This window comes from Bufo gargarizans, chromosome 4 (genome assembly GCF_014858855.1).
Source record: "Bufo gargarizans isolate SCDJY-AF-19 chromosome 4, ASM1485885v1, whole genome shotgun sequence".
NCBI classification, from domain to species: domain Eukaryota; kingdom Metazoa; phylum Chordata; class Amphibia; order Anura; family Bufonidae; genus Bufo; species Bufo gargarizans.
In genome coordinates, this window is record NC_058083.1 from 38,666,426 (window position 1) to 38,685,963 (window position 19,538).

General features: G+C 45.5%; 1 protein-coding gene across 2 annotated transcripts in view; it reads left to right on the forward strand.

Annotated features, from left to right (window-relative positions):
• The window catches only part of LOC122934971 (cytochrome P450 2K6-like), a 149,486-nt gene that overhangs the window by 22,105 nt on the left and 107,843 nt on the right, over nt 1-19,538 (forward strand). For both annotated transcript variants that reach the window (XM_044290656.1, XM_044290657.1), the window contains exon 3: nt 7,490-7,652. In XM_044290656.1, coding sequence (XP_044146591.1) covers nt 7,490-7,652 — 163 coding nt within the window. The remainder of the gene's footprint in view (nt 1-7,489; nt 7,653-19,538) is intronic.

Sequence of the window (19,538 nt, forward strand, 5' to 3'; positions counted from 1 at the left end):
GTAAGTCTCCATACTGTGGAGCACTTCCAGTGACTCTTTATACAGGGTGGTCTCTGTAAAGACAGCCAGTACCTGGCCTAAGTTTCACTGATGCTGGAAGAGATGTAGAAATTTTACTAACAGGACCTTCCCCTAATCTTTCCCCTTTGGTGTTTTTACATGTTCTCCTATTATCAGTGTTAAGGTCCAGGTTACATTTTTGCATAGCAGGATATAGACTGCAAACATCTCTCTCATCCTTAAGGCAGTACAACTGTACTTCACCTGTGGTATCTGTGGCCATAGTTCTAGACGTACACCCCTTTCTATTTCTCCCAGATATACAGTATAACCCCATACCTTCCTAATCTTCTCCTCTTCTGTGGGTCTTGCTTCGGGGGACTTAGGATGCAAGAGACATAGCAAATCCCTCTCTCACAGGTGACTCTATTTCCTTATAATTGTTATAAATTGCCAGCACACTGTTTTGTCACGGTAACTGGTTGCAAAGTACTGGGTTGGGACATCCCTCACACATTGTGGCTTCCTGGGACAGGCAGTAAAGTGTCCCATGGCTGTGTTTAGGCACATTGTCTTCGGCATTCCCAAGATGTTAGTGAGCACTACAGCTTCTTAGTATACTAACTACCACATGATAAATCAGTCCCATCCATTGGTAGCTCACAGGACCTCAGTGTCACTATTTGGGATTTCTCTCTTATTTTTGTGATTGGCACAGCGTGATTGCTATGGCCTCTGGGAGGTCATTAATCCAAAGTTGGGTGGAGTACCCAACCTTTAATGCTTGAAAACTAGAAAAGTATTCCCGTGAGAATACTAGAGTGCTAATTTCCTTATCAGTGCCATTTTTGGGTGATGACAAAATTTGAATCGCTTTTTATTCAATTTTATGGGGGGACAAGGTAACAAAAGGTGTTAAATTGGTGTATTTCTTTTTCCGTTTTGCCGTTCAGTGCATGGGAAAAATATTTTCATATTTTAGACATTTTCAGACATGGTAATCCTCCTAAAACAGACATTCAGATGAACCTGGCTGAGTAAGATCCTGACCATAAGGTTGGGAAGAATTCATTAAATAGTCATATCCAGCAACAGGTTCTAGATAGTATTGAGTGAAGCAAAGCATTCAAAGCAGAATTCAGTCCAAAGTTTAGGAAAACTTTGGGTAACGAACAGGGGCGTTGCTAGGTTAAAACATTTGGGGGCCTGGGACCCTGATGTTTTGTCCCAGGCCCCAAATTTCCTGCCTACCACATAGATACAACTGTATTGCTGTTTCTCAGGACGGCAATACAATTTAATCTAATGCCCTGCAAGAGCTGAAGGACCTGTGGTGACATAACAGGTCATGTGATCAGTTCTAAATGCAGTAACTGAAAAGGACCTGCGGTGATGTCACCATTATGTGACCAGCGCAGGAAAGGACGGCTTAGCAGTGAAGAGAAGTCCTGGAAAGAAGCTGTTGTAAGGTCTGCTACATGAGGAGAGGTAAGTGAAGGGAGAGGCAGAGCAATGCTGGGAGTTGTGGTTGTTTAACTGGGACTATATGTTAGGGCTGAAGGGAGGGAAGTTATTTAAATGGGACTGAAAATTGAGGGGTGATGTTATTTACATGGGAATGCAGGTTGGAGGTTGCTAGGACAGGGTGATGTTATTTACATGGGACTATATGTTGAAGACGGCGGTGAAAGGGAGTGATATTATTTGCACGAGACTGAATGTTGAAGGGTAATGTTATTTACATGGGGCTGTATGTTGAAGACAGCTGGGGAAGGGGTGATGTTCTTTACATGGGACTGTATGTTGAAGGTGGCTTGGAAGGGGGTGATGCTATTTATGTTGGACTGTATATTGGAGGGGGCAGGATAGATGGTGTAATGTTATTTACATGGGACTGTATGGTGGAGGGGCTGAGGAATTATAATTCCTGAGGACACTAAATAGAGGAATATAACTACAGAGGGCACTGCAGGGGGCATTATAAATACTGGGGCACTTCAGAGTGAGAATTATAATAATAGGGGTCAGTATAAATTCTGGGGACACTTTAGGGGCATTATAACAGTAGGGGGCAATATAAATACTGGGGCACGTCAGGGTGAGCATTAATACAGCAGGGGGCGATATGAATACTGGGGGCACTGTGTGGGTATTATAACAGTAGGGGGCAATATAAATACTAGGGCACTTCAGGGTGAGCATTATAACAGTAGGGGGAGATATGAATATGGGGGCACTGTGGGGGCATCTTAAATCCAGGGGACATTAGGCATTCTTATTACTACTGGGGGCTCTATAGGAGGGACTTATAGATCCTCATGGTGGACACCTGACCATATTGGGAGGGTGTACAGGGACTGGGGGTCCCCCTCCCCCCTTTTCCTAGGTTCCCTATCCTTGTTCTAGGGGGCCCCACTCGTTTTGGGTCAGGGTTTGGTGCATTGGGGGTTAATGGTATCATCCTGCCGTTCAGGAAGGGGCGTGCTGCATGATGCCCCTTTATAAGGCTTTGCGTCCCCTCCCTCTTCCTCTTTGCAGAAGTGCTGTGTCCCTCCCTCCCTATTGTTGGGGTATGAAGGTTATTTTGGTGTGGGTTTTGGTCATGGAGGTCTTGTGAAGTCTGGACCGATGGTTCGTGTTAATTGGGGCATCCTACTAATTCACAGCTGGCGGCTGGTAAAGAGAAGTTGGATACTGAGCAGGTGAACTGGCGTAATCCGCCCGCTGGGAGTTCAGCGGCTGGCGGAGCGCACGGGCTCAGCTATGGTTATGCAGTTAAAAGAATTAGCTGTTGCCGACTACCACCCAACAAAATCGTTAAATAAAAGTTATAAACTTGACAAGGTTGTCTGTGTCATTTGTGGTGGGTTGGCATGTCGGGGCCAGGGGTTAGATGGTTCCCCTTCCCCCTTCTCCTTTCCTGAGAGTGACTACCAACAGTCTTATTTCCACTAAGAGCACTGTGGGGGCCTTATTACTACTGAGGGTTCTGTAGAGAGCTTTATTACCAGTGGGGGAACAATAGGGGGCCTTATTTCTACTGGGGGGCTCTGTAAGAGCATCATTAATACTGGAGGGCTCTTCTACTAATGGAGGCACTCTTGGGGAGCACTATCACTGTTGGGGCCACTGTAGGGAGCATTATTACTAATGAGGGCATTCTAGAAGGGAATTACTATTGGTGGAACTATGAGGAGCACTATTACTATGGGGAAGATTATCTGTATGGCACTTATTTTTCTTCAGAATAGTATTTGGGCGTACATAAAAGTGAGGAACCTAAGATGTTCGTGTGTCACACTCTGCAGAGACAAGGTGGCTGAGAGAAGCTGTCTGGACTGAATGAAGAAGATGATGACAGAGAAGATCTACATGAGAGAAGACATCACCTGTAGGTACTGGATTTGAGAGGTATAGCTGTATAGCAAGTACAGTAAAATCTCTTTAATCCTAGTGTTTGCACTGGTGGGGGGTCGGTTGATCGACATAGATAATTGATCAATATTCATTGGGACTTGGGCCCCGGATCTTTTGAGACCCTCGCAACGCCCCTAGTAACGAATCAGGTTTTCCTAAAATGGGGGCTGCAGGTGCTACATAGCAAACTACTAGTAGAGGAGAAAAGTCTGGGAACGTAAGATCACCCATAAAGCCCTGCAGCCAGCCATCCACAGATAGTCATCCCCTGTGATGTAACAGTCCCATATAACCCTCATCCCGCCTGGGTTCTGGCCATTCCTGTGAGTTAAGCATAGGGAGAGATGTGGAAAGTGCTCATGCGCTAGGGACAGTGTTGTTGAAAACTATTAATAGAAGAATATTGGAGACGGAGAGTGCACTTATTCTGCATCAGTTTTACTTTTTTTTTCCTACATTTACTTATTCCTACATCAGATGTAAACTAATATATGTAATTCAATACCAATAAGATGGAGACCTTTATTATTCCAGTGCAAGTGTGCCAACCAGTACTATCCAGTCTGCACCCCTGGGGGGGGGGGGGGTCAGGTCTAAATGATGTAGGGTAAAAAATATACATAAACCTCTCAAATGTATGTATACTAATGCCAGAAGCCTGACTAATAAAACTGGGGAGCTGGAATTACTGATGTGTGAGGAGAACTATGACATAGTGGAAATAACTGAGACATGGCTGGATGATAGCTATGACTGGGCAGTTAATGTACAAGGTTACAGTCTGTTTAGAAAGGATCGTCAAAACCGGAGAGGGGGAGGGGTTTGCCTTTATGTAAAGTCCTGTCTAAAGCCCACACTCCGCGAAGATATAAGTGAGGGACATGAACATGTGGAGTCACTGTGGGTAGAGATACATGGACCTAAAAACAACAATAAATTACTAATAGGAGTTTACTATAAACCACCTAATATACCAGAGTCCACAGAAAATCTACTACTAAACGAGATAGACGAGGCGGCAAATCATAATGTGGTTATTATGGGGGATTTCAACTACCCAGATATAGACTGGGAAACTGAAACTTGTATATCTCATAAGGGAAACAGGTTCTTGGCAATAACCAAAGACAATTACCTCACCCAACTGGTTCAGGACCCGACTAGAGGGACGGCCATACTGGACTTAGTATTAACCAATAGCCCTGAGAGAACAACAGACGTGCAGGTTGGGGGACACCTGGGAAATAGTGACCATAAAGTAATAACCTTCCAATTATCATTCAAAAGAGCATTTCTACAGGGAGGAACAAAAATAGGCCGAACTAACTGGGACAAGGTCCTCAAAAATATAAATACAGCCACAAAATGGGATATCTTTAAAAACATCCTAAAATCTCATTGTGAGAGGTACATACCGTATGGTAATAAAAGGTTAAGGAACAAAAATAAACCAATGTGGATAAATAGAACTGTAAGAAAAGCAATAAATGACAAAAAGAAAGCATATAATTCACTGAAACAGGAGGGTAGCACGGATGCACTGAAAAACTATAAGGAAAAAAATAGAACATGTAAAAAACTAATAAAAGCGGCCAAACTAGAGACCGAGAGATTAATTGCCAAAGAGAGTAAAACTAACCCTAAAATGTTCTTCAATTATATAAATGTTAAAAAGTATAAATCTGAAGGTGTCAGCCCTTTAAAGAGTAATGAGGGGGAAGTCGCAGAGAGCGACGAGGAGAAAGCAAAGCTGTTAAATCGTTTTTTCTCCAATGTATTCACTGAGGAAAATAAACTGTCAGATGACATGCAGAATGCAAGAAAAAAAAATCCCCTTAAAAAGTGTCCTGTCTGACCCAGGAAGAAGTACATCAGTGACTTAAATAGATTAAAATAGACAAATCACCTGGACCGGATGGCATACACCCCCATATCCTAAAGGAATTAAGTAATGTCATAGCCAGACCCTTATTTCTGATATTTGCAGACTCTATACTGACAGGGAATGTCCCACAGGATTGGCGCATGACAAATGTGGTGCCAATATTCAAAAAGGGGCCAAAAACAGAGCCTGGAAACTATAGGCCGGTAAGTTTAACATCTGTTGTGGGTAAACTGTTTGAAGGTTTTCTGAGAGATGCTATATTAGAGCATCTCAACGGAAATAAGCAAATAACGCCATATCAGCATGGCTTCGTGAGGGATCGGTCATGTCAAACTAATTTAATCAGTTTCTATGAGGAAGTAAGTTCTAGACTTGACAGCGGCGAATCAATGGATGTCGTATATCTGGACTTCTCCAAAGCATTTGACACTGTACCACATAAAAGGTTAGTATATAAAATGAGAATGCTCGGACTAGCAGAAAACATCTGTGTGTGGGTAAGTAACTGGCTCAGTGATAGAAAACTGAGGGTGGTTATTAACGGTACACACTCAGATTGGGTCACTGTCACTAGCGGGGTACCTCAGGGGTCAGTATTGGGCCCTATTCTCTTCAATATATTTATTAATGATCTTGTAGAAGGCTTGCATAGTAAAGTATAAATTTTCACAGATGACACTAAACTGTGTAAAGTAATTTACACTGATGAGGACAGTATACTACTACAGAGGGATCTGGATAGATTGGAGGCTTGGGCAGATAAGTGGCAGATGAGGTGTAACACTGATAAATATAAAGTTATGCACATGGGAAGGAAAAATGCAAGTCACCCGTACATACTAAATGGTAAAACACTCGGTAACACTGACATGGAAAAGGATCTAGGAATTTTAATAAACAGCTAACTAAGCGGCAAAAACCAGTGTCAGGCAGCTGCTGCCAAGGCCAATAAGATAATGGGTTGCATCAGAAGGGGCATAGATTCCCGTGATAAGAACATAGTCCTACAACTTTACAAATCGCTAGTCAGACCACAAATGGAGTACTGTGTACATTTCTGGGCTCCTGTAAACAAGGCAGACATAGCAGAGCTGGAGAAGGTCCAGAGGAGGGCATCTAAAGTAATAACTGGAATGGGGCAACTACAGTACCCTGAACGATTATTAAAATTAGGGCTATTCACTTTAGAAAAAAGACGACTGAGGGGAGATCAAATTAATATGTATAAATATATCAGGGGTCAGTACAGAGATCTATCCCATCAGCTATTTATCCCCAGGACTGTGACTGTGACGAGGGGACATCCTCTGCGTCTGGAGGAAAGAAGGTTCGTACACAAACATAGAAATTGATTCTTTACGGTAAGAGCAGTGAGACTATGGAACTCAAGAGGGGCCTGGATATATTTCTGGAGCTTAGTTACTATAGCTACTAGAGAGGGGTCGTTGATCCAGGGAGTTATTCTGATTGCCTGATTGGAGTCGGGAAGGAATTTTTTATTCCCCTAAAGTGGGGAAAATTGGCTTCTACCCCACAGGGTTTTTTTTTGCCTTCTTCTGGATCAACTTGCAGGATAACAGGCCTTATGTACTATGTTACTATGTAACATCCACATCTTGTGCTGGCTTTACTTCTTCCAAATCATCTTTCAAAGTCTCCATGTCCTAGAGAGAGGAGTTTCTAGATGTTCATGATGACATATTCTCATCAATGTTAGATGATGTGGAAAAGGAGGAAAGCAGAAGGCAAAAGAAGGGCTCCCTCCTGTAGGGCAGGAGAGCACTGTGGTTGGAGAAATGGGTACAGCCCTTGTTTAAAGATGCATTAAAGGTGCCACATAGCCATCGACAATGAAGACCTACTATATAGTTTGGTCTTTATCATTAAATGAAAGGCAGCTGTGGGCTAATTGGCCGCACAGTTCTTCACCGCAGCATGATGGTAATCTGCCTGCAGCATGGTCGCTTTATGTGGCCATATCCTAAGGTAGAGTGGCTTGGGTATACCTGATTTGTAGCAATTTGTGACAAATTATTTGGCATGATTCAAATTTCTTGTTGGACTTTGGAGAACCTGTCAAATAGATTTTTTCTAAACTTCACTCATCTTTAGTTATAGACGTACATAAAATGCTGCAAATAATATTTAGATCATTTGGTAACTATATAATCATTCCTGTTTTCACAGTTGTCTAAGGAGTACGGTAAAGTCTTCAGTATCAAACTAGGACCATCAAAATCGATCGTCCTAAGTGGTTATGACACCATTAAAGATGCTTTCACCAACCATGCTGAAATATTGACAACAAAACCACGTTTACCAATATTTTCTTCCTTTACACAAGACATTGGTAAGTCTGTGCCCTGAATTTGTGAGTTCTGCCTCCCCCTTATGACTTAAGCTGCTGCTTAAAGATTCATCATTATGGGTTGTGCTCCTCTGTTTACTTCCTGCAGACTAGGAGAAAATAAGTAATAATCTTATATGCAATTTGTGGATCTGTCGAGAGAATATATACAAGAGAGTGCCTGTGTTATATACAATGGATACACCATGGGCTTTTTTCCTTCTGCAAGGCTGTCTGTTGCACTGAAATTCTGAGAGTGTAGATCTTACCTGTACAGTGCTGTCACCGCCACTTCTGTGAGAAGGTCTGTTAGATGTTCTTCTCTACCTGCATGAATTTCTTTGTTTTGGTTTCACTTTGTCATCTCCTTTCCTTCTCCCAGCTGTCACCTATTTACACTAATTCTCTCCCTTTATATTCCCTCCCATACTGCCTCACTTTGCGGTTTATACTTCTTCTTGGATTGTGTTCACTGCTGGATGCTGCTTCTGCTGATTCCTCAGATAACTCTGTTTCCTTGCTGGCTTGATTCTAGGTGACCCCGACTCCGTCCGTATTAAGTGCAGGGAGCCGGTGGTCGTGTCCCCTTACTATTATAGGGTTTTCAGGTGTCACATAGTATGAGGTACGTGGAAATGCAATCGTCTACCATAAAGACCTTTGCATGGGCATAGCAGTCAGGGAGAGCTCTAGGGGTTTTATAGGGCTCACCCATATGCTCCTTAGTTTGGGATCAAGCCAGTCAGATGTTTATTTATAATTTCCATCTTTCTGCAACACCATCTGTGACAAGTGCCTTAAAAAAGTATTTATACCCCTTGAACGTTTCCATATTTTTTTTCTTGTTACACCCACAGACTTAAATTAATTTTGTTGGGATTTTATGTGACAGATCAACAAAAAGTAGTAAGCACTTTTTTTTTCCTTCTTTTTTTTATTATAAAAGACCAAACAATAATATTTCCAGACAAAATAAAACATCAAAATTGTTATTTAAATTTCTTAACCCTTACCCCCCAATTCTCTCCCCTTTGCAATGTGACTCTCATCCCCCCCATCGAAAAAACAGAAAGTGGATAGTGAGGAGGTTGAGCCAGGAAAAAGCGAAAATTTACTTACCGAAATTTTTGTTTCCTGGAGTCCGTAGGCAGCACACACCAAAGGGTTAAGTCCCCTAGGTACAACCAGAATAGAGACCAATTAGCAAGCAATAGATTGATTAATTACATAGTACCTCCCAGTATAAAGCACCACAGAGCACACAGAGCCATGTATTGTATGCAGCAATAATTTATTAAGGGTGGGCATATTGTGCTGCCTACGGACTCCAGGAAACAAAAATTTCGGTAAGTAAATTTTCGCTTTCCTGTTCGTCCTTGGCAGCACACACCAAAGGGATTTTTAAAGCAGTACTCAAAGGGAGGGAGCACTGGCCGCCAACTGTAGCACTCGTTTGCCAAAAGAAGCCTCTTCTGCTGCCTGAATGTCTAGCCTGTAGTGTTTAATGAAGGTCGATGATGTAGACCATGTTGCGGCTCTGCAGATTTGTTCCAATGGGACTTGTGCCAGTTCAGCCCAGGACGAAGCTGTAGACCTTGTTGAATGGGCCTTTAATAATAATGGACACTGTAATTCAGCCATTGAGTAGGCCAATTCTATAGTCTGTTTGATCCACCTCGCTAAAGTTGCTCTACTGGCCCTTTTACCCTTATTAGGGCCCTGGTGCTGTAAAAAGAGACTTTCACATTCTCTGAATGATGAAGTGACTTGTAGGTAGAACAGAAGAACTCTTCTGACATCCAGGAGATGAGTTTGATCCTGGTCTTGAGCGTTAGACTGGATTACTGGGAGCGATATCTCCTGGTTAATGTTGGTAGTTGAAGCAACCTTGGGTAAGAAACCTGGCATTGTGCGTAGAACCACGGAGTGGCCTAAGTCTCTGAAATATGGTTCCCTACAGGATAGGGCTTGTAGATCACTTATACATCTTGCTGATGTGATTGCTACTAGAAATAAGGCTTTCCCAGACAAGTGTTTTATGGAAGCTTCTTCAAGCGGCTCGAATGGAGATTAACACAAAGCGGACAATACCACAGACAGATCCCAGGATGGAATTGGAGAATGGAAGGAAGGATTAATATTCTTCAAGGCTTTGAAGAAAGTGCAGATTAATGGATTATTTGAAAACTTTCCTTGTTGCTGTGCATTTATTGCAGTAAAGTGAACCTTCAATGTATTCGTTTTCAGACCTTTTTTGAAGCCTTCATGAAGAAAGTGAATGATCGTATTTAGGGATTCTGGGTTTTCTGAGTTGCTTTGGCACCATGTCTTAAAGATGCGCCAAACTCGATTGTAAACCTTAACTGTAGCCGGTTTTCGAGCAGCTAGGAGAGTATTGATCACTTCCGTGGGAAGACCTAGGTGAATTAAAGAATCCCGCTCAGTCTCCAAACCGATAACTTGAGGTTGTTGGGGTTCGGATGAAAAAACCCGTTCTGACTGAGGAGATCCCGTCTGGGTGGAATCTTCCAAATCCTCCCTTTGGATAGACGGAGAGCTAGGGAAAACCACGTTCTTCGTGGCCAATAAGGTAGGACCACAATTGCTTCTGCTTGGTCCTGCTGAATCTTCTTGAGAACTTTTGAGATCATTGGAACTGGTGGAAAGACGTAAATCAGACCTTCTTTCCAACTGACTGATAAACCGTCGATCGCAAATGCTTGAGCGGAGCGGTAAATGGAACAGAATATTTTGGTCTTTCTGTTCTGTTCTGTTGCCATTACATCCATACGAGGTTCTCCCCACCGATTCTCGATCTCTGCAAACACAGCCGGATTGAGACTCCATTCTCCCGGGTGCATCTTCTTGCGACTGAGTAGGTCGGCCATGACATTCAATGCACCCTTTACGTGGACTGCTGTTATTTCTTGGGTCCATACTTCGGCCCAAGCCATCAGAAGACTGCATTCCCTGGAGAGACTGCTGTTTCTTGTCCCTCCCTGCTTGTTTATGTAGTACACCGTGGAGATGTTGTCTGACCGGATTAGGACACTGCGGCTCTTCAGATGATCCTGGAAATGAATTAAGGCTAGGCGTACCGCCTTTAGCTCCCTCCAGTTGGAGGACCTTTTGGAATCTGCTGTGTTCCACTTCCTCTGCACCCACAGACTGTCGACATGGGCACCCCAACCCCAGGAGGAGGCATCCGTAGTGAGGTGAATCTGGGTTTGAGATTGCAGACTTCTGCCTTGTTGAAGGCGTTTGGGTGACATCCACCACCTGAGATGATGACGCGTCGATACTGGTATCACAAACTTCCTGTCCAGGGAGTGATAACTCTTGTCACATGCTGTGAGGATGGCATGTTGTAGTTCTCTGAAGTGAGCTCTTGCCCATGGAACTGCATCCACTGAGGAAGTTAACCGACCCAGTAGAGACATGGCCTGCCGAAATGTTACTCTGGGGGCAGAGATCAGGAGTGAGGCCTGTTTCTGGATAGCTATTATCCTTTCTGCGGATAACCTGACATTCATCTTCTTTGAATTCAGAATAAATCCCTGAAACTTTATCTCCTTAGAAGGAACAAGTTGAGATTTTTTGTGATTTACCAGAAACCCATGATTCTGGAGCATTAGTAGAGCCTCTTTCAAATCTGCTGATAGTTGAGCCACAGAGTTCGCTATCAGAAGCCAGTCGTCTAGATACGGTATGCAACATATGCCTTTGAGGTACAATGCTTCCGTCAGGATTACTGCTACTTTTGAGAACACCCTGGGTGCTGATGATATCCCGAAGGGTAAACAGTAGAGTTGAGCGAACACCTGGATGTTCGGGTTCGAGAAGTTCGGCCGAACATCCCGGAAATGTTCGGGTTCGGGATCCGAACCCGATCCGAACTTCGTCCCGAACCCGAACCCCATTGAAGTCAATGGGGACCCGAACTTTTCGGCACTAAAAAGGCTGTAAAACAGCCCAGGAAAGAGCTAGAGGGCTGCAAAAGGCAGCAACATGTAGGTAAATCCCCTGCAAACAAATGTGGATAGGGAAATGAATTAAAATAAAAATTAAATAAATAAAAATTAACCAAAATCAATTGGAGAGAGGTTCCATAGCAGAGAATCTGGCTTCCCGTCACCCACCACTGGAACAGTCCATTCTCAGATATTTAGGCCCCGGCACCCAGGCAGAGGAGAGAGGTCCCGTAACAGAGAATCTGTCTTCATGTCAGCAGAGAATTAGTCTGCATGTCATAGCAGAGAATGAGGCTTCACGTCAGCCACCACTGCAACAGTCCATTGGCATATATTTAGGCCCAGCACCCAGGCAGAGGAGGGAGGTCCCGTAACAGAGAATCTGTCTTCATGTCAGCAGAGAATTAGTCTGCATGCCATAGCAGAGAATGAGGCTTCACGTCAGCCACCACTGCAACAGTCCATTGGCATATATTTAGGCCCAGCACCCAGGCAGAGGAGGGAGGTCCCGTAACAGAGAATCTGTCTTCATGTCAGCAGAGAATTAGTCTGCATGCCATAGCAGAGAATGAGGCTTCACGTCAGCCACCACTGCAACAGTCCATTGGCATATATTTAGGCCCAGCACCCAGGCAGAGGAGGGAGGTCCCGTAACAGAGAATCTGTCTTCATGTCAGCAGAGAATTAGTCTGCATGTCATAGCAGAGAATGAGGCTTCACGTCAGCCACCACTGCAACAGTCCATTGGCATATATTTAGGCCCAGCACCCAGGCAGAGGAGGGAGGTCCCGTAACAGAGAATCTGGCTTCATGTCAGCAGAGAATTAGTCTGCATGTCATAGCAGAGAATGAGGCTTCACGTCAGCCACCACTGCAACAGTCCATTGGCATATATTTAGGCCCAGCACCCAGGCAGAGGAGGGAGGTCCCGTAACAGAGAATCTGTCTTCATGTCAGCAGAGAATTAGTCTGCATGTCATAGCAGAGAATGAGGCTTCACGTCACCCACCACTGTAAGAGTCAATTTTCATAAATTTAGGCCCAGAACCCAGGCAGAGGAGAAAGGTCCCGTAACAGACAATCTGGCTTCATGTCAGCAGAGAATCAGTCTTCATATCATAGCAGAGAATCAGGCTTCACGTCACCCACCACTGTAAGAGTCAATTTTCATAAATTTAGGCCCAGAACCCAGGCAGAGGAGAAAGGTCCCGTAACAGACAATCTGGCTTCATGTCAGCAGAGAATCAGTCTTCATATCATAGCAGAGAATCAGGCTTCACGTCACCCACCACTGCAACAGTCCATTGGCATATATTTAGGCCTAGCACACAGGCAGAGCAGAGAGGTCCCGTAACAGACAATCTGGCTTCATGACAGCAGAGAATCAGTCTTCATATCATAGCAGAGAATCAGGCTTCACGTCACCCACCACTGTAAGAGTCAATTTTCATAAATTTAGGCCCAGAACCCAGGCAGAGGAGAAAGGTCCCGTAACAGACAATCTGGCTTCATGTCAGCAGAGAATCAGTCTTCATATCATAGCAGAGAATCAGGCTTCACGTCACCCACCACTGTAAGAGTCAATTTTCATAAATTTAGGCCCAGAACCCAGGCAGAGGAGAAAGGTCCCGTAACAGACAATCTGGCTTCATGTCAGCAGAGAATCAGTCTTCATATCATAGCAGAGAATCAGGCTTCACGTCACCCACCACTGCAACAGTCCATTGGCATATATTTAGGCCTAGCACACAGGCAGAGCAGAGAGGTCCCGTAACAGACAATCTGGCTTCATGACAGCAGAGAATCAGTCTTCATATCATAGCAGAGAATCAGGCTTCACGTCACCCACCACTGTAAGAGTCAATTTTCATAAATTTAGGCCCAGAACCCAGGCAGAGGAGAAAGGTCCCGTAACAGACAATCTGGCTTCATGTCAGCAGAGAATCAGTCTTCATATCATAGCAGAGAATCAGGCTTCACGTCACCCACCACTGTAAGAGTCAATTTTCATAAATTTAGGCCCAGAACCCAGGCAGAGGAGAAAGGTCCCGTAACAGACAATCTGGCTTCATGTCAGCAGAGAATCAGTCTTCATATCATAGCAGAGAATCAGGCTTCACGTCACCCACCACTGCAACAGTCCATTGGCATATATTTAGGCCTAGCACACAGGCAGAGCAGAGAGGTCCCGTAACAGACAATCTGGCTTCATGACAGCAGAGAATCAGTCTTTATATCATAGCAGAGAATCAGGCTTCACGTCACCCACCACTGTAAGAGTCAATTTTCATAAATTTAGGCCCAGAACCCAGGCAGAGGAGAAAGGTCCCGTAACAGACAATCTGGCTTCATGTCAGCAGAGAATTAGTCTGCATGTCATAGCAGAGAATCAGGCTTCATGTCAGCCACCACTGCAACAGTCCATTGGCATATATTTAGGCCTAGCACACAGGCAGAGGAGAGGTTCATTCAACTTTGGGTAGCATCGCAATATAATGGTAAAATGAAAATAAAAATAGGATTGAATGAGGAAGTGCCCTGGAGTCCAATAATATATGGTTATGGGGAGGTAGTTAATGTCTAATCTGGACAAGGGACGGACAGGTCCTGTGGGATCCATGCCTGGTTCATTTTTATGAACGTCAGCTTGTCCACATTGGCTGTAGACAGGCGGCTGCGTTTGTCTGTAATGACGCCCCCTGCCGTGCTGAATACACGTTCAGACAAAACGCTGGCTGCCGGGCAGGCCAGCACCTCCAAGGCATAAAAGGCTAGCTCTGGCCACGTGGACAATTTAGAGACCCAGAAGTTGAATGGGGCCGAACCATCAGTCAGTACGTGGAGGGGTGTGCACACGTACTGTTCCACCATGTTAGTGAAATGTTGCCTCCTGCTAACACGTTGCGTATCAGGTGGTGGTGCAGTTAGCTGTGGCGTGTTGACAAAAGTTTTCCACATCTCTGCCATGCTAACCCTGCCCTCAGAGGAGCTGGCCGTGACACAGCTGCCTTGGCGACCTCTTGCTCCTCCTCTGCCTTGGCCTTGGGCTTCCACTTGTTCCCCTGTGACATTTGGGAATGCTCTCAGTAGCGCGTCTACCAACGTGCGCTTGTACTCGCGCATCTTCCTATCACGCTCCAGTGCAGGAAGTAAGGTGGGCACATTGTCTTTGTAGCGTGGATCCAGCAGGGTGGCAACCCAGTAGTCCGCACAGGTTAAAATGTGGGCAACTCTGCTGTCGTTGCGCAGGCACTGCAGCATGTAGTCGCTCATGTGTGCCAGGCTGCCCAGGGGTAAGGACAAGCTGTCCTCTGTGGGAGGCGTATCGTCATCGTCCTGCCTTTCCCCCCAGCCACGCACCAGTGATGGACCCGAGCTGCGTTGGGTGCCACCCCGCTGTGACCATGCTTCATCCTCATCCTCCTCCACCTCCTCCTCATCCTCGTCCTCCTCGTCCTCCAGTAGTGGGCCCTGGCTGGCCACATTTGTACCTGGCCTCTGCTGTTGCAAAAAACCTCCCTCTGAGTCACTTCGAAGAGACTGGCCTGAAAGTGCTAAAAATGACCCCTCTTCCTCATCCTCCTCCTCCTCCTCCTGGGCCACCTCCTGTTCCATCATCGCCCTAAGTGTTTTCTCAAGGAGACATAGAAGTGGTATTGTAACGCTGATAACGGTGTCATCGCCACTGGCCATGTTGGTGGAGTACTCGAAACAGCGCAACAGGGCACACAGGTCTCGCATGGAGGCCCAGTCATTGGTGGTGAAGTGGTGCTGTTCTGTAGTGCGACTGACCCGTGCGTGCTGCAGCTGAAACTCCACTATGGCCTGCTGCTGCTCGCACAGTCTGTCCAGCATGTGCAAGGTGGAGTTCCACCTGGTGGGCACGTCGCATATGAGGCGGTGAGCGGGAAGGCCGAAGTTACGCTGTAGCGCAGACAGGCGAGCAGCGGCAGGATGTGAACGCCGGAAGCGCGAACAGACGGCCCGCACTTTATGCAGCAGCTCTGACATGTCGGGGTAGTTGTGAATGAACTTCTGCACCACCAAATTCAGCACATGCGCCAAGCAAGGGATGTGCGTCAAACCGGCTAGTCCCAGAGCTGCAACGAGATTTCGCCCATTATCACACACCACCAGGCCGGGCTTGAGGCTCACCGGCAGCAACCACTCGTCGGTCTGTTGTTCAATACCCCGCCACAACTCCTGTGCGGTGTGGGGCCTGTCCCCCAAACATATGAGTTTCAGAATGGCCTGCTGACGTTTACCCCGGGCTGTGCTGAAGTTGGTGGTGAAGGTGTGTGGCTGACTGGATGAGCAGGTGGAAGAAGAGGAGGAGGAAGCCGAGAAGGAGGAGGTGGCAACAGGAGGCAAAGAATGTTGCCCTGCGATCCTTGGCGGCGGAAGGACGTGCGCCAAACAGCTCTCCGCCTGGGGCCCAGCTGCCACTACATTTACCCAGTGTGCAGTTAGGGAGATATAGCGTCCCTGGCCGTGCTTACTGGTCCACGTATCTGTGGTTAGGTGGACCTTGCTACAGATGGCGTTGCGCAGTGCACACTTGATTTTATCGGATACTTGGTTGTGCAGGGAAGGCACGGCTCTCTTGGAGAAGTAGTGCCGGCTGGGAACAACATACTGTGGGACAGCAAGCGACATGAGCTGTTTGAAGCTGTCTGTGTCCACCAGCCTAAATGACAGCATTTCATAGGCCAGTAGTTTAGAAATGCTGGCATTCAGGGCCAGGGATCGAGGGTGGCTAGGTGGGAATTTACGCTTTCTATCAAATGTTTGTGAGATGGAGAGCTGAACGCTGGCGTGTGACATGGTTGAGACGCTTGGTGACGGAGGTGGTGGTGGTGGTGTTGGTGGTACATCCCCTGTTTGCTGGGCGGCAGGTGCCAACGTTCCTCCAGAGGCGGAGGAAGAGGCCGAGGCGGCAGCAGCAGAATAGGCCGAGGCGGCAGCAGCAGAAGAGGTAGCAGGGGGAGCCTGAGTGACTTCCTTGGTTTTAAGGTGTTTCCTCCACTGCAGTTCATGCTTTGCATGCAGGTGCCTGGTCATGCAGGTTGTGCTCAGGTTCAGAACGTTAATGCCTCGCTTCAGGCTCTGATGGCACAGCGTGCAAACCACTCGGGTCTTGTCGTCAGCACATTGTTTGAAGAAGTGCCATGCCAGGGAACTCCTTGAAGCTGCCTTTGGGGTGCTCGGTCCCAGATGGCGGCGGTCAGTAGCAGGCGGAGTCTCTTGGCGGCGGGTGTTCTGCTTTTGCCCACTGCTCCCTCTTTTGCTACGCTGTTGGCTCGGTCTCACCACTGCCTCTTCCTCCGAACTGTGAAAGTCAGTGGCACGACCTTCATTCCATGTGGGGTCTAGGACCTCATCGTCCCCTGCATCGTCTTCCACCCAGTCTTGATCCCTGACCTCCTGTTCAGTCTGCACACTGCAGAAAGACGCAGCAGTTGGCACCTGTGTTTCGTCATCATCAGAGACATGCTGAGGTGGTATTCCCATGTCCTCATCATCAGGAAACATAAGTGGTTGTGCGTCAGTGCATTCTATGTCTTTCACCGCTGGGGAAGGGCTAGGTGGATGCCCTTGGGAAACCCTGCCAGCGGAGTCTTCAAACAGCATAAGAGACTGCTGCATAACTTGAGGCTGAGACAGTTTCCCTGGTATGCATGGGGGTGATGTGACAGACTGATGGGGTTGGTTTTCAGGCGCCATCTGTGCGCTTTCTGCAGAAGACTGGGTGGGAGATAATGTGAACGTGCTGGATCCACTGTCGGCCACCCAATTGACTAATGCCTGTACCTGCTCAGGCCTTACCATCCTTAGAACGGCATTGGGCCCCACCATATATCGCTGTAAATTCTGGCGGCTACTGGGACCTGAGGTAGTTGGTACACTAGGACGTGTGGATGTGGCAGAACGGCCACGTCCTCTCCCAGCACCAGAGGGTCCACTAACACCACCACGACCATGTCCACGTCCGCGTCCCTTACTAGATGTTTTTCTCATTGTTATGGTTCACCACAACAACAAATATATTATTTGGCCCAATGTATTGTATTCAAATTCAGCGGGATATAAATTTGAGGCCTAGTATTTAGGCGCTGGGTGACCGGTATGGATTTAGTGACAGAATTAGACTTGGAAATGCACAGAAGCGTGTGTGTGAAGTTATTCTGAATGACCCAATGTGCACCTTGAATATTATATACCCTTTTTGGGATAGATTTCAAATAGCTCTGATATAGCAGGAACCACTAAATTATGAAATTGCTAAATTGGGAATTGTACTTCAACCCAGAACAAAAAATGTGCTTTGACGGGCACTAAATAACTTTCCCAGCTACAACAGGACAACGGTAACGAGAGATTTAGAGGGATTTAAATTTGAGGCCTAGTATTTAGGCGCTGGGTGACAGGTATGGGTTTAGTGACAGAATTAGACTTGGAAATACACAGTAGCGGGTGTGTGTGAAGTTATTCTGAATGACCCTATGTGCACCTTCAATATTATATACCCTTTTATGGATAGATTTCAAATAGCTCTGATATAGCAGAAACCACTAAATTATGAAATTGCTAAATTGGGAATTGTACTTCAACCCAGAACAAAAAATGTGCTTTGACGGGCACTAAATAACTTTCCCAGCTACAACAGGACAACGGTAACGAGAGATTTAGAGGGATTTAAATTTGAGGCCTAGTATTTAGGCGCTGGGTGACAGGTATGGGTTTAGTGACAGAATTAGACTTGGAAATACACAGTAGCGGGTGTGTGTGAAGTTATTCTGAATGACCCTATGTGCACCTTCAATATTATATACCCTTTTAGGGATAGATTTCAAATAGCTCTGATATAGCAGAAACCACTAAATTATGAAATTGCTAAATTGGGAATTGTACTTCAACCCAGAACAAAAAATGTGCTTTGACGGGCACTAAATAACTTTCCCAGCTACAACAGGACAACGGTAACGAGAGATTTAGAGGGATTTAAATTTGAGGCCTAGTATTTAGGCGCTGGGTGACAGGTATGGGTTTAGTGACAGAATTAGACTTGGAAATACACAGTAGCGGGTGTGTGTGAAGTTATTCTGAATGACCCTATGTGCACCTTCAATATTATATACCCTTTTAGGGATAGATTTCAAATAGCTCTGATATAGCAGAAACCACTAAATTATGAAATTGCTAAATTGGGAATTGTACTTCAACCCAGAACAAAAAATGTGCTTTGACGGGCACTAAATAACTTTCCCAGCTACAACAGGACAACGGTAACGAGAGATTTAGAGGGATTTAAATTTGAGGCCTAGTATTTAGGCGCTGGGTGACAGGTATGGGTTTAGTGACAGAATTAGACTTGGAAATACACAGTAGCGGGTGTGTGTGAAGTTATTCTGAATGACCCTATGTGCACCTTCAATATTATATACCCTTTTAGGGATAGATTTCAAATAGCTCTGATATAGCAGAAACCACTAAATTATGAAATTGCTAAATTGGGAATTGTACTTCAACCCAGAACAAAAAATGTGCTTTGACGGGCACTAAATAACTTTCCCAGCTACAACAGGACAACGGTAACGAGAGATTTAGAGGGATTTAAATTTGAGGCCTAGTATTTAGGCGCTGGGTGACAGGTATGGGTTTAGTGACAGAATTAGACTTGGAAATACACAGTAGCGGGTGTGTGTGAAGTTATTCTGAATGACCCTATGTGCACCTTCAATATTATATACCCTTTTTGGGATAGATTTCAAATAGCTCTGATATAGCAGGAACCACTAAATTATGAAATTGCTAAATTGGGAATTGTATTTCAACCCAGAACAAGAAATGTGCTTGAACGGACACTAAATAACTCGCCCAGCTACAGCACTAGGGACAGATTTAGCTGGATATAAAT